At 36.8% G+C, this 26,299-nt stretch overlaps 3 protein-coding genes across 3 annotated transcripts in view; 1 reads left to right on the top strand and 2 right to left on the bottom strand.

Annotated features, from left to right (window-relative positions):
- Nucleotides 1–2,940: 2,940 nt before the first annotated feature.
- On the bottom strand, nt 2,941–15,775 carry C5H12orf50 (chromosome 5 C12orf50 homolog). The gene is made up of 11 exons (XM_058805942.1): nt 15,650–15,775; nt 13,979–14,102; nt 11,741–11,917; nt 10,461–10,538; nt 10,254–10,367; nt 8,837–8,956; nt 6,143–6,250; nt 5,748–5,945; nt 4,238–4,327; nt 3,592–3,683; nt 2,941–3,000 (listed from the first exon to the last, which is right to left on the bottom strand). Exons 1-11 carry the CDS (start codon nt 15,773–15,775, stop codon nt 2,941–2,943), a joined length of 1,287 nt encoding a protein of 428 aa, XP_058661925.1.
- Nucleotides 15,776–16,434: 659 nt separating this feature from the next.
- RLIG1 (RNA 5'-phosphate and 3'-OH ligase 1) lies at nt 16,435–24,157 on the top strand. The gene is made up of 7 exons (XM_058804464.1): nt 16,435–16,551; nt 18,303–18,420; nt 19,043–19,138; nt 19,523–19,639; nt 20,016–20,210; nt 21,321–21,490; nt 22,036–24,157. The coding sequence occupies exons 1-7, from the start codon at nt 16,462–16,464 to the stop codon at nt 22,222–22,224; spliced, it is 975 nt and encodes a 324-aa protein (XP_058660447.1). The 5' UTR covers nt 16,435–16,461; the 3' UTR covers nt 22,225–24,157.
- Nucleotides 22,922–26,299, bottom strand: part of CEP290 (centrosomal protein 290) — a 48,167-nt gene continuing 44,789 nt past the window's right edge. The window contains exons 51-54 of the mRNA XM_058804462.1: nt 24,803–24,876; nt 24,550–24,653; nt 24,059–24,162; nt 22,922–23,764 (exon numbers count right to left, since the gene is read on the bottom strand). Coding sequence (XP_058660445.1) covers nt 23,579–23,764; nt 24,059–24,162; nt 24,550–24,653; nt 24,803–24,876 — 468 coding nt within the window. The 3' untranslated portion in view covers nt 22,922–23,578. The remainder of the gene's footprint in view (nt 23,765–24,058; nt 24,163–24,549; nt 24,654–24,802; nt 24,877–26,299) is intronic.

Here is a 26,299-nt window from a genome sequence, read left to right as displayed (position 1 = left end):
CCTAGATGAGATGTCTGATGTGCTTTTATAAGTACCATCTGGAAAAACATTAGCATATTTTAACACCTCTAGGGTGAAATCAACAAATCTCTTATTTCCCCTGGGCCTTCCAATTCAGCAGCAGATTATGGCTATGCATACTTAATACCAGGGGAAGTTCAACTCTGCTTCAGTGGCTCTCTGCCTCTGATTTTTAGCTCATTATCTCAGAGCTTATTTTCAACCACTATGAGTGTAAATCAGTGGGGGGGATCTGTCATGCAGTGATTATGTGGAAGTACAGAAATGCAATCAATCTTTAGGTCCTCACTGCATGAAATCCTGAATATTCTCAGTTTATTTTGGCTCCTGTCTGAGGTTTTAATGACAGAGAAACCCAGGCAAGATTAAAAAATATAACAGGGAAAGTGTCTGTAATCTGGAAAACAAACAAGTATTTTTATTATTTTAGAGAATCTTAGTGTCTTTGAAGATGTAAAAGGAAAATCTTAATTAAGTGTTTGATCACACAAACCACTTGATCCCTAAATGTTCCTCTCATTTCTGTCAAGAGCAGCTAACACCTCACAGGAACTTTAAATATCTTGTTGAGCCATATATTTAATGTGCAATGCTGAGATATTTTTTGGTATCTGTGAATTCCTGGGTTGAGTAACCTATAACTAAAAAGAACGGTATTTGTAGTTTCTCCACGGGAAGCTCCAGTGAAAAGAGTACTGAAGCTGTGATTCCACAAAAATTGAGGATCAGCCCAGTATTACCCTCATGGCCACATCCTTTTCTTCCTGCATTTCCTTGTGTTTCCCTTCAGAAGAGTCTGACACTTAGCCCAACCATCTGCTGGGATATTCGCATCTTAAGATGCTAGAAAATTATTTTCTTTTGGCTTTGGTTTGTTGGGTTGCTTTTTTAGGGTCAGGAGGTGGGTTAAATTATATAAAGAGGTGCCTTTTTCTTTATGATTCCAGTCAGAAAGGTGCTCAGATTCTATAAAAGACCTATTAATATCATGATTTTTTAAGACCACACTAAAAAGAAAGGAAGATAGTGGAATTAACCATATGCTGGGAGCCCCAAGTCAAATAGGGCCTCTAACCACAGCCCAGCACACCCTGCAGATTTCACCCATGGGAAATTACCCTACTTTGGTCACTTACAGGATTTTCCCAAAGAGGCCAACTCTATTCCTCCTTTCTACTGTCAAACAGAAAGGATGTCCACCTGAGAACTTGGTGCCCTGCTAAATAAAGGTGAGGCCCAGGAGGGAGTGTAATCACCTCTACCAAGCAGGAGCTGCTGATTTTCTCCTGTGGTAAGGGATCTGTGTGGCACAAGTCAGCAGGCAGCACATGCAGCCTGTGCTGCACTTATAGATCCACATAGTAACAATATTAAATACTTGCACAAATTGAATATTGAAATCCTTTTTAACGGAATGCTAAAATCAGACCAGCAAAATAACATTTGCCCATGCCTATTTTTGGTCTTATCAAATTTAATACTCTAATTGTGGAGACACCAGACAAATAGGAAATGTAACATTTCTATTACTTTTATGTGAAAAAAAAGGCAATTAAAAGGCTTTATCGATATATTAAAAAATAACTTGACACAACAGCCCTCGAATTGAGATTATAAATTGTCTCAGGCAGAAAACATGTGAAATGTTGCTTCAAGGCATCATGTGCTACAATTTGAAACACCAATGTCTAATCAGAGGTGGAAGGAACATTTCCAACACACCCAGTATTTGATTTTAAAAAGATGCTTCTTGTTTTGTACATTATTACTTAGCTAAACCAAATCCTCTAAATTTTTCTATTCCTCTCTTAGTTAAGAACAGTGATGCATAACTGCATACATGTCTATAATCAGTACAGCATGTTCTAACTTAAATGATTAAAAACTAAATTTCAAAAGAAAATAAAAATTACACCACTATTGAGATAATCAAGTAGGGCAGAGAAACATACAACCATATTTCTCATCGAACAATAGAATTATTTCAGCTAGAAGTACCCTAGAAGGTATCTGATCCAGCCTCATGTTCTAAGCAGTCACAGAATAAAAGGCTCCAAGGTGGTAAAATGTTTTCATTCTCACAGTTACATGTGCCACCAAGACAATAACTGGATCCTAGTGTTACAGAAAGAAGTTTGAAGGGCTCTCTACAAAAACTGGTTGTGTTCTAAGAATGGCCAAAGGTCAGGTAAATGCAAAAAACTGAAAAAACATCTGAGAAAAAGGTACGAAGTCATGTATATGTAACACTTCACTGAGAGGTTTGCTTCCCCAGAAAGGAATATTAAAGTATCCTACTTATCAGTCTTTATACAACTCTTCAAATTTCAGTTTGAAATGCATTTAAATACGTATCTCAGTTAATTCTGAGTTTTCTTGTGAATTTTTTTAGTTCATAACACAGTTATGAACTGCTCCTCCATTAAAATTGCAAAATCTCAAGATCAAATTCAGAGTGAGTCCCCAAACATGTGACAAAGCAGATAAACCATGTAGGAATCTGGCTTTTGTACCAGGAAACCACATTCTAGAATGCATTACACTATTGCTTTTTACATTAAAAGTCCTCTGAAACTGCTAAGTACAACTAATAGTATTTATTCATATTAGGAATTATGCCTTAAAAATCTATCAAATAAAATAGGGGAAGGATCTGTTTAAGAATTTTTTTTTTTCTATGAACTATCAGTCTATGGTGTAGAGCCGTAGTCTGTAAAAATAACTTCAAGTGCCAGAATTTTATAGTAGATTAAACATAGTGGATATAGATCTTTATATGTCACCATGCAGAGCATACTTTTAAGAATTTTTAACCAGTTTTGAAACACTATAGTGTGCTTCCTTCCTGCACCTTCTTTTTGGAATTTGCAGTTTCTTCATCTTTCTTCATCATCTACCACATCCGAGTCGATCATTTCCTTATTTCCCTTTACAGGTTTCTTTTTCTCCTTTTTTATTCACTTCCACGTCTTCTTTATTCTGCTGTCAAAACAGATATACACAAAATTCTGTGCAGAATTTCTTAGAGTAAAACTACATGCTCCTTCAGAAACATTTTAAGAAGTAAAATTTAACATGAGATAGACATTCTAATCTCAGCTTTCAGGGCAGCTGTAAAATGTATGAATGATCTTTACGGTATCTTGCAAACATTTTGTAGCCTGAGTCCTTTCATGGCTTCAGACTTCAGCTAATTACTGCAGTTCAGTCATTGCTGAAGCTTCACGAACAATCCAGCAGAGAAACAGATCAAACTTATATGGTCTCTACTGTCTTTGTCTGGTGCCAGAATCCAAAACTTGCATTTTGTAGCACTTTGTTTTAGAGTATGCACTCTGCTTTCATATAAGTGTTATTGGTAAAAGAAATAGAAAGCACAGGTTAGTTATTCAGGCAAAGGTACATGACTGTAAACAAAACTATTAACTGCTCTTTCAGCTACTCAGTATTGATCAGAATCTTGCAGGTTTTGAATGAGGAAGTTTTACAAGCACTTTTACATTTTCTAGGTGAGCAGAAACATGCCATTTCTCCTAAAAAGGCTGAATTGTAACCATTTCTATCAGTTACCTGAGTGGTTATTTTAAATTTAGAGAATGGTTTTGCTTGTGGATTTCTTTTCCTCCAAGCTGGTGAATTAGAAGATCCTGAAGTATATTTGCCTGTAGGAAAAACATATAAATTGTTTCCTAATTTCAGCCACAGTTTCAGGAAAGAGTCCCTTAGTCTGATATGTGATTTAAATATTGCAGTGACTGAAGTTTCAATGAATGTATCAGATGAGTCAGATATTGCCTCTGAAACACAAGCTAGTACTAAAGGCAGACTCTCTAGAACTTTAAAGATAATTTGCAACATTGTAGCATTTCCATGAGGCTCATGTGATCTTCCAAACGAGGAGATTCTGCTATGAACATCCTTGGTTTTAACCAAGGGAATGTTCCTGGGCTAAAGACCTTCCCAAAGACATCAACAGCTTCTGTTTTATCCCTGCTTGTGAAAGCCCTATACACAAGGCTATATTATGGCTTTTTGCTAGACATTCGATTGTGCCTCAGAATATGCTGCCTAATTACAAACCATTTTCTAAAAAAATCGATTAAAAATTAATATTATTAATATCCTTCTTTTAATTCCATCTTAATGCAATTAATTAAAATTATAATTTTGTAATAATCCTACAATTTTCAGTTTATGCACAATGTGTAAATGTTACCATAGTTTTCTGTTTGTGTCCAAAATCTCCTATTGGCGTCAGGCTGATTCTTTTGTTTGGAGCCTTTCTGACCATAGGACTCAGGTACTGCTGAAATAAAGGCAACAAAAATATAAATGATTGCTCTTAAAGAAAAATGCTGATTCCCATTTTTTCAAAAATGTTCTATCCTTTTTTAACCTGGAAATTTAATAAAATGCATTCTTCACATAAAGAATGTTCTCTCTATATAATCTCTACACCACCTTGTTCACATTTAATGAAAGCAAACATTCACAGAAAAAACTATTTGTACTCAAGACAAAGCACCAATGTTGGAATTTTTTTCGGTTTATTCACCTTAAAATAGGCATTACTCTGTCTGAAGGAGGTCCTTGTTATTAGAAATTAAGACAGGGAGGCACCTCAAAATGGAGAATGAACCCAGCTTAAGAGAGCTGACTGAAACTGCCAAGACGAAATCACTTTTTTGATTTCTGATTATTTAAATTATTTACCACAAAATCTGTTGACAAAGTGACAAATGAAAAAAACAAATAAGCCAGAGAAACCATGAACAGAGAAACTGAAAATTCAAATGAAGCCCAAATGATGTACTAGTTAGGGTGAGGCTATATATATATTAGCAAGATTAAAACAAAGTGAAAGGTGTAATAAATCTGAAGCAGATTGCCAGAAAGAAGGATGCAAGACTCAGAATCCCACCTGTAGGCTTCTTGTCAAATTAATGACATAGCATGTACCATCAAGAAGACAGTAGAGTAAGATGAAGGAAAGTACCATCCTTTATGAGCAGCAGAAAGAATAGATTCAGTCCTCTGTCCAACATAATTAATGTGAAAAAATAATACTAATGTTAAACACAAAGATTTACACTGCATTTAAATTGATAACAGAATTGTGAATATGACCAAAACCCTTGTTTATTCAAGACAAAAAATAAACCTAAATAATGAAAATAAATACAAATTCATAATCATGAAATCTCCAATTAAATCACAGTTATGGATATATATGCTACAAAGCAAGCAGCATATTTCCTACTGGGAAAAATAAGGTTGAACAAGAAACAATTCTTGAGACATGACTGAAATTCTACTGCAAAACATACTTCTACTATAAGTAGTTAGAATAAAATAAGAACTTAAAAGTGGATTTTTCAAGGTTTATTAAATATTTGAAGAGAATAAATCACATAAGACATGCTGTATAAAGTGGGGATCACTATATTTGTGCACATCACCACTCCATTGCATCCATGAATTCCTACTGTAAAGATGGCTCAATGATTTTTTGTGAATATTCTGTCTGACAAACTGTAAAGCTTTATAAATCTTTATGTTTCTGTCTATGGATATGGCTAAAATCAACTTGTGAAAATTATGCTTGATCAAATTTACTCATGCCTGTATTTAAGCATAAATAACTTATTATTCAGCTGCAGGGACCCAACTGAGAGCAGCACAATATAGACAGGCATTTTAAGAATTCTGTGTATGAAGGAACCTACCTGTAGGTCCATTGAATTTTGGTTTTTGAGTGACAGTCCGGTAGACGACATAAGCTGATCGTCGAGGTTCTGGAGAATTTAAATGATTGTATCTTCCAGTGTCTCTCCCATATGGACTGGAAGAAGCAGTTTCATCATCCTTACTTTGACCCCTTTGTTGATAACCTGGTTTTCCTTTGGGGTCTGGAGTGTGAATTCCTAAAAGGGAAAATACAACCAAAATGGTTGTCTTATTATTCAAAATTTCACAGAGTGCATGCAACTGGAGACCAAACAAGATTTTAAAAATGGGCTGCCCCTATTTGACACTAAGAACAGAAATTTACTAGATAGTGCTGAAACATCTCACAGTTTAGTAAATACAAATGAATAAGCTGATGTCTTTTTCAAAATACCTTTGCCAGTTACTGCACTAGCTGAATTTCTTCGCTCCTCAGAAATCCTTTTATTTTCCTTTACTTCCTTAAAGTGGTGGTTCTTTACCAGTTCAGTGTAGTTTGTTTCTGAGGGATTAAAATAACATGTATTCACTTTTTAGAAAGCACAAAAAATGTTCATAGCCAAAAATACTGTGGTATTTTTATTTTATAATCCCCTAATTCATAATAGGTCCCTTTGGATGGCACATGGTTTCACATGTTAATTATATTAAAAGTGTCATTACCCAGAAGGAAAGCAACAGTGTCTATATTTCCTCTAGCAGAAGAAATCTTAAAGAACAACTTAAAAATTAACTCTAAATGCAAAAATCAGATCATCCTTTCTCTACACTGCATAGGTGTGGACCTCTAGAACACCCATGGCTGAGCCCATGGTGACCAACACATGCACTTCAAAGGATGCCAGGCTGAACCATGAATGACTTCTGCCTGTAGCATCTGGATACACCCTGGACATGTGCAGTGCAGGAACATAACAAGATACTACAAATGATGGAGGTAAATTTGCAACAGCACTGGTTGCATAGGTAAGCCCACTTCAAACTACAAACTGAACTTCACAGGGAAAGTTGCATTGTAAAGTACCCACAGTACTCTTCTGGCCCTGCTACTCTTTGGGAAGATGGGGCTTTGTTCTCCCTTTTTTCCTGCTAATGTAAATAAGCACATTTGGTTCCTGCCATTTGAGGCCAAAATAAGGCAGAAATGCTCCACTTCTGCTTCAGTTTATGGGGTAGTTTAAAGACCAAAATCTGTCCTTTTTTTCCCTTTTATTCTAAAACTGCCAAGAAATGACTGGATAACAATCTACTCACAATAATATTTTGTAAATGGACAAATATACTCTGGAATTCTCCCGTGAAAAGGATGAAACTTATCATTAAGGTACTTTAGTGTAGGTATTTTAATTTGCTTACAGGACTAGTTTTTGATAAACATACTCTATCACAAGTGTTATGTTCTCTCCTTAACTATATTTTTACTGGTTTTATTAAGTCCTCTGTTCTGTGAGATACTACCCACAGTCAAATCTGTTTTACTTGTCCAAAGTGGAAAGTGCACAGCATTCCCCATGATCTAACGTGTGCATCAGACTTTTGTAACTAAGGGACTCATAACTGAATCTATCAGAGGATGCAAACTGGCTGAAAGAAGCAGAATTAAACCATAACATACAACAACTGCTGTCATCTTGCAGTGAAAGAATTCACACTGTTAATGGAAATTTCACTTCAGATTGGTTTTGCACAAAATATATAATGTTCAACACACTTGCAGAGGAACAAAAGTAATCTAATCTAAAAATTTGCAAATACATAGTAATGAAGTACCTTTCACATTGGAATACTTTGATATAATTGGTTCTTTTTCCCTAGGTAGTGCCTCAAATCTGTTTCCATCAATAAATGTGCTCCTCTGTATCACAGAACCACCACCTCCTGCAGGAAAGAAGTCTCATAGTTATCTATACTTGAGAGCACCCTGAGAAAGGTGAACAATGCAAAGAGTCTGCTTTTTTGAAGTGGCATGTTTTTAACTGAAGTGAATAGAAACCAAATAGCTGATTTAATAAGGCTCAAAAAAATCAGAGAAAATAGTCTGGTAAGCAGAGTTGTTAAACAGTCTGTTAAAAGCTTTAAATACATATAATTGTGAATAGAGATTCAGTTATTGAATTGTGGCTCAGTGTTAACTGTTTATACAGACATAAAGAATATCCAAAAAGAAAGATACTCTTGTACATAAAGGTGACAGGAAAAGATGTAGAATGTAAGATTCATTTATACTGTGCAATAGTTCTGGAGCTAGAAGACACACAGCATTTTGCTTCAAGCTAGAGGAAGCAGCCCTAGCATGGTATTGCACTATTTTGTATTGATAAACTAAGGGGGAAAAAAGAATACTACAATTATTACTATTTTTATCATTAATAAATATTTATGAAAAAAGGATTGAATATCACTAAGTATCAAGCAAATTCAAAGAGAATGTGGCATTCTTCAACTTTATTAACATGTTTCAATACCAAACTCAATTGGTCAAAACAGTGTGTCTTCATTAAGATAAACCAAGTTTGTGCAGAGGGATCGGATCCGGTTACACAAGTTGCAGGATTACAGCTTTGCTATTTTTCTGTAGGATAACTGAAAAATACAAAGCTTTTTCATCTTAACTATGGATAGTCTCACAAAAATAACAGTTTTTGAAAGCATTTAGACTTCAGACAGTCACAGAATCACAGTCACAGAATATTCTGAGTGGGAAGGGACTCAAGGATCACCAAGGCCATCTCTTAAATGAATGGCCCATGCAGGGATCAAACACACGTCCTTGGCTCTAACCAATTTGTCTGCATCTCTGTGCCTGTTTTTTCATAACTCCACAGAACCCTTTCTTTCCCAAAATCTACTGTAATCTGCATAAAGGATTTTTTCCACTGCAATCCTAAAATAAGCATAATATATAATCGTAAACAATGTTTATGATTTATTGTTATATTTAATGATTCAGCATGAGAAAGAGTGTCTAGAACATAAAGGACATATAATAACTCAAATGCAAAATGTGGAAGTTTAATGCATGCATATTTAGTTATTTTATTTATCACATGACATTCAGCAATGAGAGGCTGACACTACAGTATATTACCTCCACTGTCAAAGGATTTAAGGTCTGTTCTGGGAATACTCTCTATTGATACTCTCCTTTCTGAACTCTCCTTTTCTTTTCTTGTATTATTAAATCTTATAGGAATCGTGTTGCCATCGCCTGGAAAGGTAACAGAAAGAATGTTTAGCTGTGTGTAAGCACAGGTAATGGCACTGACATTCTCTTCCTCCCACCCCTATGAGCCATTGATTAGTTTGGTGCAATTTCTCTTAACCTCTCATTTCATAACCTTCTTTCTCTTTTATTAATTATTTGAATCCTGTCTAGTGTAACTGATGTCTATCTTTCATGCTCTATTAGAAAATATCATAACTCATAGACTAAAGAAGACTATGGCTCCAAAGTAAAGACCTAGCTGTAAATTACCTGCTTATTGATGAGCTTTTCTCTACCCATGAATTATATTTATTAATGCTATCTAATGGAATTTATGGCATTTCCAGAATGCATGTCATCACAGTACCTGAAGCCTCAGAGAACTCAATTGAAAAACTGTTTTAGAGAAGCAAATCAATCTTTTTCTATTAATGCATCTAATGATAGATGACACTAAATAAAGACACTTCTTAAAAGGTATGTTCACACATCTGTCACTGATTCTCTCATCTATACACTAAATATATCTGTGTATTTGTTAGAAAGAATTTATCAAAACTATTTTAATAACAAACATTTCAAATTTAGAAGTTAGAAGAGAACAGTAAATGATAAACAATAAGAACTGAGGTAAATGTTTATAAATTCATATTCCTTTGACCTTAATTATGTTGGATAGTCCAGAATTCAAAACAAAATGTAACTCTTTTGTTCTTCTTTTACAAGACAGTTGAAGGAGGCATTTAATCTAAATTTAGTTATAGAAAAATTTAACTTAACACTACATTTTGACAGCAAGACACCCAAGAGAGCCAGCAGAGGTCCAGGAGCACCTCTGGAAAAGTGGCTCATCTCACCCTTTGGCACTGCCTGGTGATTCAATAAAAAGGAGATTCATTGGAGTTCCTGTCTCTCTTCATTTTCACCAGAGAGCCTAGATGAGAAATTCAAACTACATTCCTAACCTTAGGATGGTTAAAATTAGACTACATAAATCTTTATCATGAAATTACATGAAAAATCTATGTTGTGTATGTCAGAAAAGATTGTGTTAATAACCCATTTCTACATTTTCCGTCCACAATTGATGCAGGTAATCAGCACGAGTGTGACTATATATATATGGCAAAAAGAATGAAGTGTTTGTGCAATTTGCTGACAAATACAAATATGTTTCTGCAATATTTTATTTTAACCTAATTTAAAAAGCAGAGAGGAAGTGCAAACTATGTAATAGCTCCTCTCTGTTACAGCAGTTTTAGAAGTGGTAAATACAATGCAAAGAAATCAAAATACTTGCCTTTCTGCAAGTTTTGCTCAGTAGTTTCCAAGGGTAATAACTCATCTTGCCATGGTGAAGACACAGTTTTTGTTGATTGGTGTTTGTAAGGGTTCTGAATCCCATAATACTCTCCTACACATACCCCAAGATGGGAAAAAAAAGCACTAAAGTTTACTGTATTGGAAGCATTGCTTTTAAGGAAAGAATGATTAATTTCATATTTACCAGATTTATAGCATATATCCCTTATTGCTCTTTCCTCTTCAATATCTATAACAGTCTTAGGCATCCAGGTAGAAACATCTGCAGGAAATATTTGTAAAAGATTACAAATATTACAAATACTATACAAAGACCTTTAATAATTCTTAATAATAAAATATGATAATGACTTTAATTTTTGTCATTTGGCTGTTTTAGGTTTTGACTGCAACCTGTGCTTCTGAACTGAAAAATAATTACTTAATATTAGGTATTTTCATGTGCAATGGGATTGCAGTTAAAACATATTTCTAAAAGCGAACATTTGTTAATTCAAAAGGATTCAAAAATATATTCAATATTCATTTTCAAAATAATCTTTCATTTATACCCCCAAGGAAATTGGATTCAATGTGTCACCAGAGAGTGCTTGTCACAAAACCTCTGCCCAAAGTTACAAAGCCCTGTAATGCCTGCTGGCAGAGCTGGTGAAGTGAGAGCTCTGGATCTCTCTCAGTTAAGGCCATGAGGATTAGCAAAGCCCTGTTTTCTATACTGTTTAAGTGGCATACTCAGGCTGAGGGCAAGTTAGGAGGCATTAACAGGCTGGTCTACCAGCCAACCTGACGGGCAGTGGGAAAGGGAAAAATGGGTTGGGGCAGCACAGCAATTTGCTGAATGCATGCCTGAAAGCAGGTCATTCTTTCACTTTTCACTCTCCAGGAACGTGCCATTTGTTCCATCCCCACGAGTCTCTTATCTCTAAGTGAGATATGGTCAATGGTTTAACTGTATTAACATATATGTATATATAAATGTAAAAACATTCAGTTCAACTACTGGAGAGTTTCGCATCAACTCTCTTTGCTAGATTTAAGAATAACTTTCTCTAAAAAATTACTGCCTATAGAGTTTGGTAAATCAGCTGAAAAATTACTTAAGTCACAATTATCTTTTGTAAAAAACTTGTGACTTCACTTTCACTGACGAGTGCATACAGCCCTTGTTCAAAAGTTTATTTCTCAGAAACAAATACCTCCCAAACTTGTAATTTCATCCCAGAATTTTGAAGAGTTTTTGATGGCCATTTGAATTAGATTGCAGGCTTTAAAAAATACTGCCTGCTCACATCTGGTGACTACCAGTTCCAACATTTTAAAGATCAGCTGAAAACTATCTCAAAAAACTTTTCAACAAGTCTTTTCTAAAAGTTTCATGGTTATTATAACAAGCCAGTTGTGAGATACATTGCAAGAGCTGACAAAACCCATACAACTTGCTTATAAAAGAAAAAAACTGTTTACAGTTGTCATCCTCGTCATCATCATCTTCATCATCCTCTTCATCATCCTCTTCATCACTGAGGTTTATAATCAGTGGAGGATGAATTGGTACTAAAACATTGTCTTGATTTCTGAGTGAGTCCTGACGATGGGCTGGATGCAGAATGCCTCCTTGGACATCCTGTTTCAATGGGACATCTGCAGACAAGAACATTAAACTTCTTTTGGTAGAAGGAAACGGAAGTATCACATCCAGACTGACAGCAGCAGGCATACTTCTGAGAACATTATCAAGATTAGGCATTATATACGTTGTGCAGAGGCTGGCAAGAGAGTGCCTTCCAACTCCAGAAAGTATGAAAAACACAGGTGCCAGCTCCTCTGAACGGACACAGGTACTGTTGAGTACAGACTTTGGAAATGTGGAACATTTTCATCACTGCCCTATTTTAAAAAGTTGCAAACATGCCATATCAATCCCTACAGCATCCATTTTGAAGAATTCAGCAATGCTAAGCACAGGATTGTTAATTTTAAATTTGAAGACCTTTTTTTATATCAAACTAAATCTCAACTCTCATTACTAGGTACAAAATGTAGATTTTGTGAAGGAATGTAAAGTACACAAAAATAATTTACACTTAATCAGAAAGAAAATCAGAATATATATAATTTTCCTAAGGAATTTATATATTAATTTGCTAAGGAATTTATCTGCACACATAATATTTTCAGCAAAATGGCTTTAGTACTGGGATAACACATTCCAAGAGCAACGAAATACAATGGACTAAAAAGAAAAATTATGAATGATGGCGAGTCTACAGTTATTGTTTTAGCTGACTGATTTTCAACCACAATATCCTGTGCATTATATTAAAAATAGTGAAATTTGATATATTTTCCAGTCTAAAAGAAAGAGTGGGCATTTTTCTATTATTCCAGTTGTTTTTATTTTTGTGCATCTCTTGCTTGCCTATGAGCACCATGTATATAATGTTAAACCTATTCTCATAACATGATTGCAAATAAGATTTGTTGCGCCTCATATAAGAGATGTGTAAGATACAACACTAACTTGATGGAGCCTTTTTCAGTGTTCAGAACAGGCTATTTTTAGCCCCATGTAGAATAAGTTAAATTAAATTTGTTTGACAAGATTTTTGAATATAAGAACAACAAAAAAAGCACACTTAGTATCAGCAACGTGGCACACACAGGCTTTGAACTTGTACATATTTCAGTAAAAAGTAAAAGGGTTTGGTCTGTTTCCAGCTGTGATTGTCAGACATTGCTCTGGTACAGGATACCCTTGCCCACAGTACTTTTGGACACAGTCTCTGACTTGCACCACAGCCAAAAGTGTGCTGTGTAAGGGGGAGCTGTGCTGAAGGCAGAATGGGCACCTGGAAAACAGCACTCCAGGTCTTGCCTTGATCCTGTGTGCTTAGTTAGGCTCCACATGCCCAGATACCACAGGCTACATGTTCCTGGGGCAATTTCAGGAACATGAGGTTTCATGGTGACTTGTTCTCCTCACTCCTGCTTCCGACAGCTTTGTTGTTTGCCCTGGACTATTATCTTGTTCCAGGTTCCAGCTGTCTACCAGGATTTCTGGTATTTAAGAGCTCCTCTTAGAAATGGATGAGGAAAAAAAGGGTCTTGTAATGATCGAGTTTTCCACAAATAAGAGTGTTGCTTTATACACTATTACTGTACTTCAGTAATATTTAACCAATGTTCAAGCCCCAAATTTTTATTCAAAACAACAAACTGGAAATACATCTGCACAAACAGCTCTGTTATCTGGTGTTATCTCTACAAGGGGTGTCTCATCCATACATGTGTTCTATCAACAGATATTGGTGTCCCTCCTCATCCCACCACACACACTGCTTTTGATTTCTCTTAAATTATTACCTCCATACTAACCATTTGAATTACTAGAGAGATTTAATCTATCAGAAATTCAAGTTAAGCAACATTTTTATTCCGTGGATCTCAGCAATCTAAATGTGACTTCATCTTTTATATCACTAATAGGTATGAAGATTCATAATATGACAGCTAAAATTATTCATGTGGTAATCTTATTCAAATTCCTTTCTTTCCCTTAAACTTGCTAGGCTAGCAGATCATACCTGATTGATTCATAGTGCATTTCTTGACCTTACTATATATTACATAAGCACTGGAAGGATATTTTTGTCTATTTCATTACTCTAGTGAAAAAACTGTTTAGAAAATATTTTTACTCACTGTTACTAGGTGGCAAATAAAGTCCATTTATATTACGAGGTTTTCTGTGAAAGAAGTCACAGCTTATCCTCCTACAGCCTACAGGCTCTGTCTCCCAGAAACAGGAAAACTTGCTGTAGTTTTGCTGCAGGAGAAAGGAGTTTTCAGGTGTTGTAAATAGAACAACCAAAATTGAAAACATGGATTAGTACATGCTGTGTGAACTTAGGATTGAATATATGAGAGTTCACACTGCTGTAAATGTATGATCAAGATTTTGTGGGACCACATTCTTACAGTTTACAACATTTCAAATTATCTTTTATGACTTGTCATAAGCTCTAGATAGCTCTAAAGTTACTGAGTTAAGTCAATGGTGTTTGGTGATGTAAAATTGTTTCTAGATTACAATAGGGGTAAGACAGTCTACTGAATTTACTGCAGACTTTTCATGAGCTGGTGGGAAGGAAAAAAAATCTCTTAAGTCATTTAACTGACGTGGCTGAGTTTACTTTTCTGTACAATGGAAAAATCAGATAAATCTCCAATTAAATGTGCTGTACAAGTGCAAATCTTGCACTTGAACTGTCTTACTATTAAAGGACATGAATCTATGGGAAAACACATGGTAAGAAACAAAACCCAAAAAGATTCCTGACAAAAACTTAAAAAATTTGGGATTTGATGTTGGCATTACTGCTATTGCACTGCTCACACCATCTTTCAACTTCAGCTGTTTTTAAAGATGACAAACAAAAACCTAATGGGAATAATAGATTGTCTACATGGATTTTTTAAATTATTTAATTGTTTCTTTACTCATACATATGCTCATACTGCAGCTGTCCCTCTATTGATCAATGTGGCAGTTAAAAAGTTAAAAAAAGTGTGCACAATATTGCAGAGATAGTACTTTCACAACACAAGTCATTCCAATTTTAGTCAGACATAAAATTGTTGTTCCACATCTCCATCTTATCAGAGTCTGCAGTTTTTAGCACCATCTCTGATGATGCAATTCACTTCTCCTTATAACCTGAGGTATCTATCTCAAACATATGATAAACTTGTGATTCCAAAGAGGCAAGGGCTCACGAGATTCACCCTGAATACGTAAACTCAGGCTTATATCCTGGATGTAAATGGCATCCCACCTGAAAATTGTAAATGTCACGTTGGGTGTTATTTTAGAATGAGTTTCTGAGTAATTTTTTAAATGAAAACAAGGCCCTACTTGAAAATATTGGAATGTTTGGAAGCAGGTTTCTCCCAGTTCCAGACATTAACAGCTAAGAGCAGCATCTCCAAAAACTTTTGGATTGTAGTCAGTACAATTGGGCCACCCCCTGAGACACAAAGCCCATCTCCCAGGCATTAACACCTAACTCCCAGACCCTTAAAAATGGATGGAATAACCAAGAGCCCTAAAACCATCCCTAGATTTTTACCAGGTGGAATGTAAGTACTTCTTTGAATCAAAGCTATCAGCAGTCAGGCAAATCATCTTATCCTGAAAACAGTTTTCTTCCAAATGCCAACCTTCAGACGACAATAAACTCAGTGGATAGAGTAACTAAAACAAAAAATAGTTGAAGGAAGCATGTGGTACCTTCTCCATGTGGCTGAACTGTTGAACTGAACTGAGAGCAGTTGTTAGCCAGGATGGAATGTTACATTTTAACAGTTGCCAACTGCTCTTCCAGCTTGGGACACCAGCATGATGCTGCTACATGACCTGTCCAGGCTGAACACCTTCCTTTCTCTCTGCTGCATCCAAGTAAAATATAGAATATCGTGTCGTTTCAAAGAGTCGCCCATTCTGGTACTTTTTTAATGTGAAGTGTAACAAACCAATTTAGCGAAGCTTAAATAATACCCAACTTCTTGTTGATGCAACTGTGGTCTTAAAAACAAATCTCTGATACCACAAAGATACCACAGCTGGGCAACAACAGTCAGAGGGAGGAGTGAGAATATGTGTGGGAGAAAGAACCCTCGGCCACCAAGGTCAGGGAAGAAGAAGGGGGAGAAGGTGCTCCAGATGCCGGGCAGAGAGTGTCTCCTGCAGCCCGTGGTGAAGGCCATGGCGAGGCAGCTGTGCCCCTGCAGCCCATGGAGATCCACGGTGCGGCAGACATGGACCCGCAGCCTGCGCAGGGCCCCACGCCAGGGCAGGTGGGTGGGGGGGCTGTGAGCCCATGAGAAGTCCGCGCTGGAGTAACTTCCTGGCAGAACCTATAGACCCAGGAGTCCATAGGAGTCTACTCTCGCAGGAGCCGGCGCCGGAGAAAGCGCAGCTGCCCCCGCCCGGGCCGGGCCGGGCCGGGCGAGCGGAGCCGGGCGCTGCTGGGCCCGATGTTGGACGGGAGGCGGCCCCGCCCCGCGCAGCAGCAGCAGCAGCGCCCCCGGCGGCGGCCGCGCCGGACTCCATTTCCCGTAGGGCAGCGCGGGCGGGCGGGCGCAGGCGCGGCGGCGGCGACGGGCGCGGGCGGCCGGCCGGGGCCATGAGGCGGCGGGGCGCGGTGCAGCGCAAGGTGCCGTGTCTGTTCGTCACCGAGGTGAAGGACGAGCCCTCGGCCAAGCGGGAGCGACAGGTGGCTGGGGCAGCACCGGGACGGGAGGACGGGGGGCAGGCAGGTGGGGCTGGGCCGTGTCCGAGCAGGGGAAACCGCTGGGCCGCGGCTCGCAACAGCACGGACCGTGCCGGCGCCCCCAGCCACGGCCGAGTGGCCAGAAGGTCGGCTGCGGAGTTGAGGGAACCTCACGGGACAGGCTTGTGTAGGGGCTTCCCGCTGAAATGCAGGCAGGAACGCCCGTCTGAGAGCCGTGCCAGCTCAGCCCCACGCTTTTCCTGGCAAGCGCGTACAGGTGTTCACCCTGATGCTGTGTTTGCTTTTTCTAAGTGAGGGCCACCCCAGCATGGCCGCACGGGGAGCCTGTGGGAAAGCGGCCTGCCACTGCCGCCTGTGAGCCTCGTAGGAGGAAAAGCGAGGCTGTGAGATGTGGGCAGACTGGGGCGGCACACTCACCTGTCTAGCTGCAGACCTCCAGCTTGTGTTCCCTGGTTTTAGTGGCAGCTGTGTAGTGAGATGGAATGCAACTGCGGGTGTTCTCCCATTGGTGATTCGCTTCTGGATGAAAGAGCTGAAATGGTTGCCAAAACAACAGTAACATAATTGTTCGACTTAGAGTTAAACCGTCTCAATAATGGTAATATAAGGGTACCTTCCTACACTGGTGATTATCTTCACAGAAAAACCTAACAGGGTAATAGATCTGGAACTGGCATGTGCTATTTTTGTTTGGCTGGTTTGGGTTAGGGTTTTTTTGGTTTTTTTTTTTTTTTTTTTTTTTTTTTTTTTATTGTTGCTTTGATTTGTTTTTGTTATGTTTTTGAAGTCCAGGCAAGAACAAAACGTGTTTATGACTGGTAGGGAAAAAGGGGGTGGTACTGGTGGTGAAACCAATGGGAATGTTTTATCACTACCCTGAAATTTTTAATGTAATCTTGATATGCGCTATTTGTTATGGTTACACATCTTATAATATGAAACAATCACGTCATGTCACACAAGATCTCATTTTATGAATTCCACATTCTATTTCAAGACTTCTGCAAGACAAGGACTTGCTTTGTGTTTTGCTAGCAGAGAGAGTCCAGATTAAAAGACAAAGTTGACTGGGGAGAGAAGAGGGGGAGGTATGATAATTATAGAGAAAAATATTTGAATCCAAACATCACTGATTGCATGTTTGCAGTGAAACTCTTAGAGAAGCTCTGCAGAAGTCCTAGAAATTTTTACTAGTTGGCTGTTTGTTTAAGATCCACAGGTCATGTATTTCTTTGCTCTTTCAAAGCAAGTGTTTAACTGACATTGCTGATGCTGAGTGTTTAATACCAGGGTGCTTTTGCTACCTTGCAAAAACACCTGCTCTGTGTATTGCACTATCATGGTGCTATTGACTTTCATCTCCAAACTGAAAGCCTGGGAAGAGCTAGTCAGGAGGAATTTCTATTGCAGCCTTAGTGCAGGAAGGTGGATCTCAAAATGTTGCTGTGTTGGAGTGCGACCCTGGCAGTTTATATGCCCTGTTTAAAGGGGAAAGCAAAATCATCTTTAAATAATAATCAAAAATGGGAAAGAGGGAGAGACTTTACAAACAGATTGCCCTAGTTATTCTGTCTTAGAGTACTTTGCAAACTATCAAGTTTTGAAGAAATTATTAGAAATCTGCCCTATAATGTGTAATACCTAAAGAGCTGGATTTATAGACGGCAACTGAAAAAGGAGCAGGAATCCTTATGAGAGCAAGGCAGTAACATAGACATTTGTCTTCTTTTCAGCCATTTAAAGTTTTGGCAACTGACACTATAACTGGAAAGGCATTAGAGGCAGATGTACACAATGCAGTTCCTACTGAAAAGGTGGATGGAACCTGCTGTTATGTAACAACATATAAAGGTAATAAGGAAGATCCATTTGCAGACTTCTCATGCTGACTAGAACTTGTTTTACTTAGTTTTCCCTTTTTTTGTATGATTTATTTACAGCTGTTTGTGAACTCAAGTGTCATTAAGCATGTTCACCACAAAGTAATAGTTACCATAGACTTGGAACGTGTTTCTAAAGTTGTTTTAGCATTTACTCTCTAAAATATGTGAAGTATGATTGAAGTGAATACTAACATCCAGGAACTATTCTAGTTTTTAAACTTCTGTTAGTAAGTCTTCCTTGCAAACTGGGTCACATATAATAGAGTGTCTGATTTCCTTGGGGAATATTTATAGAAGTAGAGAGGTTGGAAGAAATGAGAAGACTGTGGCTCATTGACTGACTGGGGCTCATGCCTTCACCTGCAGTTGTAAGTGAACTCTGTATTACACTAGGCAGGACTCTACATAGAAGCTAAAATAGATTTGGAAATTCACAGTGTACTTTGAATTTAGAGTGGATGGCTTTGCTTATAAAATTTCTCTAGTGGCAAATAGGAATTCCTATCTTGCCTGTTATGTAGCTGGTTTCAGTACTCTGCAGGATATGGTCACCTCAGTAAAGTGCTGGTTTTGTCTTTGGGAACTCCTAGGACAGCCCTACCTATGGGCCAGGTTGGATCGAAAACCCTCCAAACAAGGTGAAAAAAGGTTTAAGCGATTCTTGTATTCATTGGAAGATTGCAAAGGTTAGTGAACATTTCTTTCCTTCTTTTTGACAATGTGAGGTATCCAGTTAGAAAAACAACTAGGCTAACAAATAATCAGTTGTCTTGCTCCAGTTTTTTTAACATCACCCTTTACGTTGAAGAGATTTAAACTGGACTAAGTAGCTAAAATTTTAATCCTAATTTTTGAACTTTTAAACTTCTTAAAGGCTAAATGCATCTTTAAACTACCCTAATGGTAAAGCACTTGAGTGTGACAGATGTTGGTGTTTGTACAAAGTAACTGGGACTACTGTCTGTAACAAGGTTTAAATCAATCATATTTTGATAATTGCATTGAAAGATGACTAAAGCAAAGTTGGTTAACAGCTTATCAAAAACAAAGTATTGCATTTATATGTCTAGAATTTGTTTGGAATATTGAAGAGGATTTCAAGCCTGTTCCGGATACCTGGATTCCAGCAAAGGACATAGAGTTCTCTAATGGCAATCCTTTGCCTGATGAAAATGGACATATGCCAGGTACCTATGATGCAGCACAGGTAAAACTGGGGAAAGGTGTGTGTGAATTTCTGAAGTGAATTGGAATTAATTCCAGAGTTAAAAATAGTAGTTAACGTATTCAGAAAAAATAAAATTGGAATGTCATTCATTCACTATCCAGAAAGGCTTTGTTTTTCTGACACGTGACACGTGGAAATAATTGCAGTTTGCTGTACAAACTTACAGGCCTTCAGCTGAAGGCATAATTGTCACATTTGCATTCTTCTAAGATACAACAGTTTTTACTCTTTCCCTTTGTAGTTAGCTGTAGGATTTTTTATAATGCCTGTAAAGGCTTCTAGTATGCATTTAATAACTTCAGATATTTACTTTGGTAAAATGTGTTTTCTCCTAGGTTGGGTGCCTGTGGAGAAGAACAGTAAGCAGTATTGCTGGCACTCATCTGTTGTAAATTATGAAGCTGGAGTAGCACTGGTACTGAAACACCATGCTGACCCAGGGCTTCTGGAAATCAGTCCCGTGCCATTATCAGAAATTTTAGAACAAACATTGGAGCTGATTGGAACTAATATCAATGCAAATCCATATGGTAAGTTTATATGGTCTGTTCTTAAATACTTTTTTCTTAAGTGGTATTTTTGAGTGAAATCAATGCATTTTCTTTGTGTTAGTTTTTTAAGAGTTTTCCAGTAGCAACCTTCTTAGAAAGGAGAGAAAGGGCTGGCTGAAGGAACTCTCACCCAGAAATACCTTAGAAAGCTGAGTTGTCATGGGACTAGTTATGTCTGTTAAACCTCAGTTACTATAAAAATGCATTGCTTTTGTCTTCCAAAAAACTGGGAAAACTGTTGTAAATATTACTGTTAAAATACTAGTAGAATTTTTTAAGTTTGTTTCTTGGAGCCTTCACTTTTTTGCATACTCTTTTGATGAATTGAAGTAGAAAACTTCATTCAGCCATTTTTTGGAGCCCCTAAAGTTAGCTTTTGGAGCCCCCACAAGTTGCAATTCTTAGATGATAAAATAGGAATTTTTTTAAGGAAATGTAATTTAGCCTAAATTTCAGTCGTGGCTTCTTCATTTAAAGGCCTTATAAGGAGAAACCAATTACATATGAGCACAAGTGAGTTCTAACTTCTGTGCTTTGCTGTTAGGATAACTTGCAAGGATGGATAGGAAAAACAGTCCTACCCTGGTGTCCTAAGCACTTCCTCAGTATGTACAAGAATTGCAACAAAAAGTTCTAATAGCTGTGTTCTTAAATGAAGATTTATGTTAACAGGAAAAGGCAATGCAGTTGTTAACAGCCCAGTTTTAAGTATTCATGAGAAGATTTGCCAGATTTTTCAGGAACTAAGATGTTTGTGCCATTGATCATGATCTGAAGGGTGGAGGATGTAGCTGCTAGCTGTATGGTGACTGAGGAGGTGACCACAATGGAAAACAGACAACTATAAATCTGTGTCATGTTTGTTTTATACAGAGGAGGAGGATGTTTTAATAAATATAAATTAAAATGTGAGAAGGGACAGCTGCATTTGGTACTTAAAAATTTAATTAACTGTTCTGTTAAAGGCAGGACAACATTGTAGCATCTGATAGAAGTTTACCTTTACAGAGTGCTTTTAAGATATCTGCAATAACAAAAGTGAGGAAACACTCTTAACTAGGAGGAAGGTATTTGTTTCTTTGAATGTAGGATTGGGAAGCAAGAAGCACCCTGTACATCTTCTGGTCCCACATGGAGCTTTTGAAATAAAGAATCCACCTGCCTTGAAGCAAAATGACATACTGTCCTGGTTTGAAAGCTGTACAGAGGGTAAAGTTGAAGGAATTGTGTGGCACTGCCATGATGGGTGTTTAATCAAGGCAAGTATGTGGATGGACATGTGGAAAGCACTGTAAGAATATAAAATGTGATGTACTGTGTTCATTTTTTGTCTTCTTTTCCAAATTCTTTAATAGTGAATATTCTTCAACAAACAAGATGACAGTACAATTAGAAAAGCCACTGAATGACAACATAACATGTTGAACTTTTTCATTCCCAACATGCTTATAAAGTAATTGAGAACATATGTTCTTGGCTCTCTGTATAGAAATCATTAAAGCTTAATTCCTCTGTTAAAAAATTTAATTCTCATAATGTTGACTAATAGAACAAGTATTATTTAATAAGAATATGATTTCTGATTAATTGGCAGGTTTGTACTATTTCTGAAACTGTGGACGACACCTTGGTTCTGGTTTGCCTTTTGCACTTCGTTGTTCATGTTACAGAGATGACTTATAAATGATTTTAAGTGTCCTGATGCAGAGGATCCTAGAAACCACAGCCACCCACACATTCCCAAGCTGGGAATTTTTGCACTATATCAAAATGGCTGAACTGATCTTCTTTCCTTTTCTTTTAGCTCCATCGCCATCATCTTGGTTTACCTTGGCCACTTGCAGAGACATACCTGAATTCTCAGCCTGTTGTAATTTCTTTTAATGGAACTAAATGTGACTATGACTTTGAACCAAAGAGTTTGTTTCACCGTTTTTCAGTGTTGGATGGACAAAAATTTGACAGACTCAAAGATATCAAGTTTGATGCTTGAAATTAATTTATTCTTTTAAGTTAATTGTTGTATGTTCTGCATTGCTCTTACTTGTGTCTACCACAGAATTCTTCATGAATACTCTTCTAGCTTGGGCAACAGCCCAGGTACTACTGTATCATTTTAAGTTTATCCTAAATGACTAAATAACAGAGTTATGGCAGTCAGAGCAGAGATCTAGCTTCCAGCATGTTTCTTTTATGAAAAATCCTTGACTTTTGAACACATTCCTGGAAACTGTTAGCATTAAGTGTAGGAAGTATGTTTTCTACCACTGGCTGGTCCTAAAAGCTTTACTAATGAATGCAATCAACTGGAAAAGTTACATAGGTTGTGCTTCTACAAATGTAATTATTTTGACACTGTTGTATGTAGATTTGAGACTTAGCATAATGCTTCTTAACAGTGAAAAGACATATTTCAGTTGGGACCAGAATTAGTCTTAAAATTTGACAATTTTTTTGAAGTTGTAACTGTTTCTTACGGGGGAAAACTTCCTGGTATCACTTAACTACATCTGCAGCATTATGCTATTATTTAAAAACCCAGCTAACCTATATTTTAAAGGCACTTGCACTATATTGGGACAAAAAGAGTAAATAATAGAAAATAGTTTTATTTTGGAGAGCCTAGTAAGTAGAGGGAGACATGACTTGGCTTAGTAATTCCCATTTACAACTGTGTCTCAATTACAAAACTTCATCACAGGCATATTAAGATAAGGTATATAAATAATAAAGGTGAAACTGAATGATCATTTGAGTTGGCTTTATTTCATCTCTGCTATAAAAGTATACATCCAGCAATACAAAATAAACAAAATGAAAAATCAGTTATGTACAAAAATACCAGTGGTTTGGCTGAGATACTACAGCTTCATTTTCAGTTCTTTGTTCTTGGAATTTTTAACATTGAGGTAAAAATAACCAGGAACGTAAGAAAAGACATGCAGCACATTCACCCTGAGTTCAGAGTTAAACATTATGGTTGCACAAGACAACAAGAACAAATTACATATTGTTACTGATCTGGGACTTAGCATACTTAGTATGCTGACAGTTTAAATGCTTATTAACTTTTAAGAGAAGCCCAAACTTTTAATTTTACCTGACACCTTATTACTCAAATTAACTGTTCTGAATTAAAATATACCATTGCACAAGAGCTGGGAGAGGTAAAACTCCCTTTTATTTTGACTGCTGTATATAAATACTGACAATGAATTGTTGAATAATCCAATTCTGCCCTCTTAGGTGTGTGCAAACTAATATAACTTTAAGAGACTTGTATAATTCCAAGATAAACACAGACAATTTTATTTTTTGTATCAATGATGAGGATACTGAACACTACCCTAATCAACAGAAGTATTGCCTGGACTATGCTGAATGCCAAACTCTTCACAAAGCTGCTTCAATCTCTCTTCCAAGATAACATTTTTTTTAACTTCTTCTTTGTAGTTATATTTTAGATCCTCAAGTTCTTCGAAAAAGGAAGGGTTATAGGTTTCTAGTTCTCTTCTCAGCTCTTTTGTCTCTTCCTATTGAAAAGAATGAAGGAGTACCACCTTTATCCCGAACTTTGTTAATACTACACAACACCTTTTTTGCCTTTTTCTTGAGGGCAAAAACTTATCATATATAAGAGAATAACAATCTTGTCTAGAAGCAAAAAATTCTACCCATAAACAGTACCTTCATAAAAACAAAATAGGCTTTGTAAACAATGTTTAAAAATTGACTTGGTCATTAAATATTAATTCAGCTATTAAACAGCTTTCTAGCTAACCATAGTTTTGTTTGTTATCTTGCCTAGGATGATCCTTGCAGCTCACCTTTAATTTCTGTTTTTCGAGCTCTGAAGCCTCCAGCTGTGACTGGAGATCATCCATTTCTTTCAGTAGTTTGTCAATTTTATCCTCCAAAGTTTTATTGTGTCCTGCAAAAATAAAGATTTTTTTTTTATGAAATATTAAGTAGTGAAAACCCATGGCACAAATAATCTTGTTTCAATAGTTCTGCATCTCCTGAAAGCTGAAACAGGTAAATAAAACCAATTGAGATCACCAAACAAGTCACCTGGGGAAAATCATATAAAGTTTACAGCCTGTTGCTCAAAATAATTGATTATGGAGATTTTTACTGAAAATTCTCTTTAAAAAGCTTGTACAAAATCCAAGACCTCAATCTGCTTGAGTTTACACTACTTCAGTATTAATCTACTTAAAATAATTCTGTAGATTTCTTATCAGTTTGCACACATGTTAAGTGGTTTCAGACCCTAAATACAAGAAGATAATTATTTTAAGGTATTGAAAATTATTACCAGCTGCAGGACCTTCACTTGTAGAGGTGTGTCTTTCATTCTTACAAGCGTTCATCTGATGCACTAGTTCTGCTTTTTCTTTCTCTAATTGATTATTAGTTAATCTGGAATATTAAAAAAAAAAATAGAATTTTTTTTAATTATTAAAGCATTTTAAACCATAAAATATTTAACTAAAAATTGCAATGACCATTTCCTGATCTTATTTCATGTATATTGGCTGAGGTGTTTAGTTAGTTTAGAAGTACATTACCTTAAAAGCTGAAGCTCCTTCATGATGTTTTGTTCTGTCCCTGTAGCTTCAGGAAGATGTTTAAGATGCTCAATCTTAAAAGAAAAATTAAGGAAGTTTTAATGTTGAAAACAATATCCATGGCAGTACAGTTCAGATAGAGTTCTCTTGAGCCCAAGAATAAAAAAGAATGAAAATAATACTAAGGATGTAACCAAACATTAAGCTATCAGAAACAAAATAATTGTTCCTGTACAGTTTCTGCACCCAAAGCTCATTCTTGCCAGCCTTTCCAAAGTTAGTAAAGATCATTGCTACATATTTCATGAAGGGTGAAGAAGTAAGTATTTAGAAATTAGATTTACAAAAAAGTTGGATACATAGCTACACCAATATACTATATTCATATGCATAAGAAATTTATATGCCTAAATAATTTAAATGCTTTAAAAATATTACTGATGTGCTTATTTGCACGTTTGTCCCAGTTCATTTTGAAAAACTGTATGAAAACTCTGTGATTTGCAATGCCAACCCCAACGAGGGTACACTGACTAGGGGTGGCCTGCAGTTAAGTTATAAGAGAGGGAGGGAGCCTCTGAAAGAGATGCCTGGTAAAGATGCAGGAGCACAGTAGTGGTTTAAATATATGATTATGTACAGGTAATAAATGCAGTGACAGTTCATGAACTCACATGAGGCTACTGGCAATTAGAGGTTTTTGTTCTGTTACTACCTAATGTGGTAAGGATTTGGGTTATTTTTTTTTACACAGTCAGGCTCTGTTTTCTGAAATGTAGTTAACTTTGATTTCATCCCTTCATCAGTACTTGAGACATGAAAGAAACTTGAAACTGTGTTGCTCCCAGAGTAATATTCTATCCCTCTTAAATCTGCTCCTAGTATACACTTCATGTTAATAACACTGATGTTAGAAAAGGAAGACCAGGGAAAAATTAATGAAGTAATTGTTTTACAGGAATCAATTCCAAGTTCTATTTATTGAACACATCTACTTCCTCACATAATATATATATATGACTTCACAAATTGGAAGTTTTGTATTTGATATCTTACACTGAGAAGGGCCAGTACCAGGTGCCTGAGGAAGTAAATCATCTGCATATAAATAATTGAGATGAAAGCTGATGTAGGGGCACTTCTAGCACTGCACCTCTGTACTTAAAAGCCAAAACATGATGCATTTCTTCAAAGGTACCTGAGTTCAAAATTCATTAACTCCTTCACGTGTACAATAGCACTTGTAAGAATACTAGAGACTGCACATAAGAGGGCAGACTGGAAACAGAAATGAGGATCCTGTTTGGGACAGTGAACTCAATACGCTCCTGCCCCCAACCAAAAATCCAAACTGGAGGGAATAGGGGAATCTCTGCAGCAACCTTACTGCAGAACAAGCTGGAAAGATTGTAAGACCTTTTGAAGCATCCATCCACAGGCTTTCATGTGATCACTGAAACTATAGTAAAAACCCAATAGAAGAACACAGTAGAAAAA

The sequence above is a fragment of the Ammospiza caudacuta genome, chromosome 5 (assembly GCF_027887145.1).
Source record: "Ammospiza caudacuta isolate bAmmCau1 chromosome 5, bAmmCau1.pri, whole genome shotgun sequence".
Classification (NCBI taxonomy): domain Eukaryota; kingdom Metazoa; phylum Chordata; class Aves; order Passeriformes; family Passerellidae; genus Ammospiza; species Ammospiza caudacuta.
This window is presented reverse-complemented; position numbering and strand designations above follow the sequence as displayed.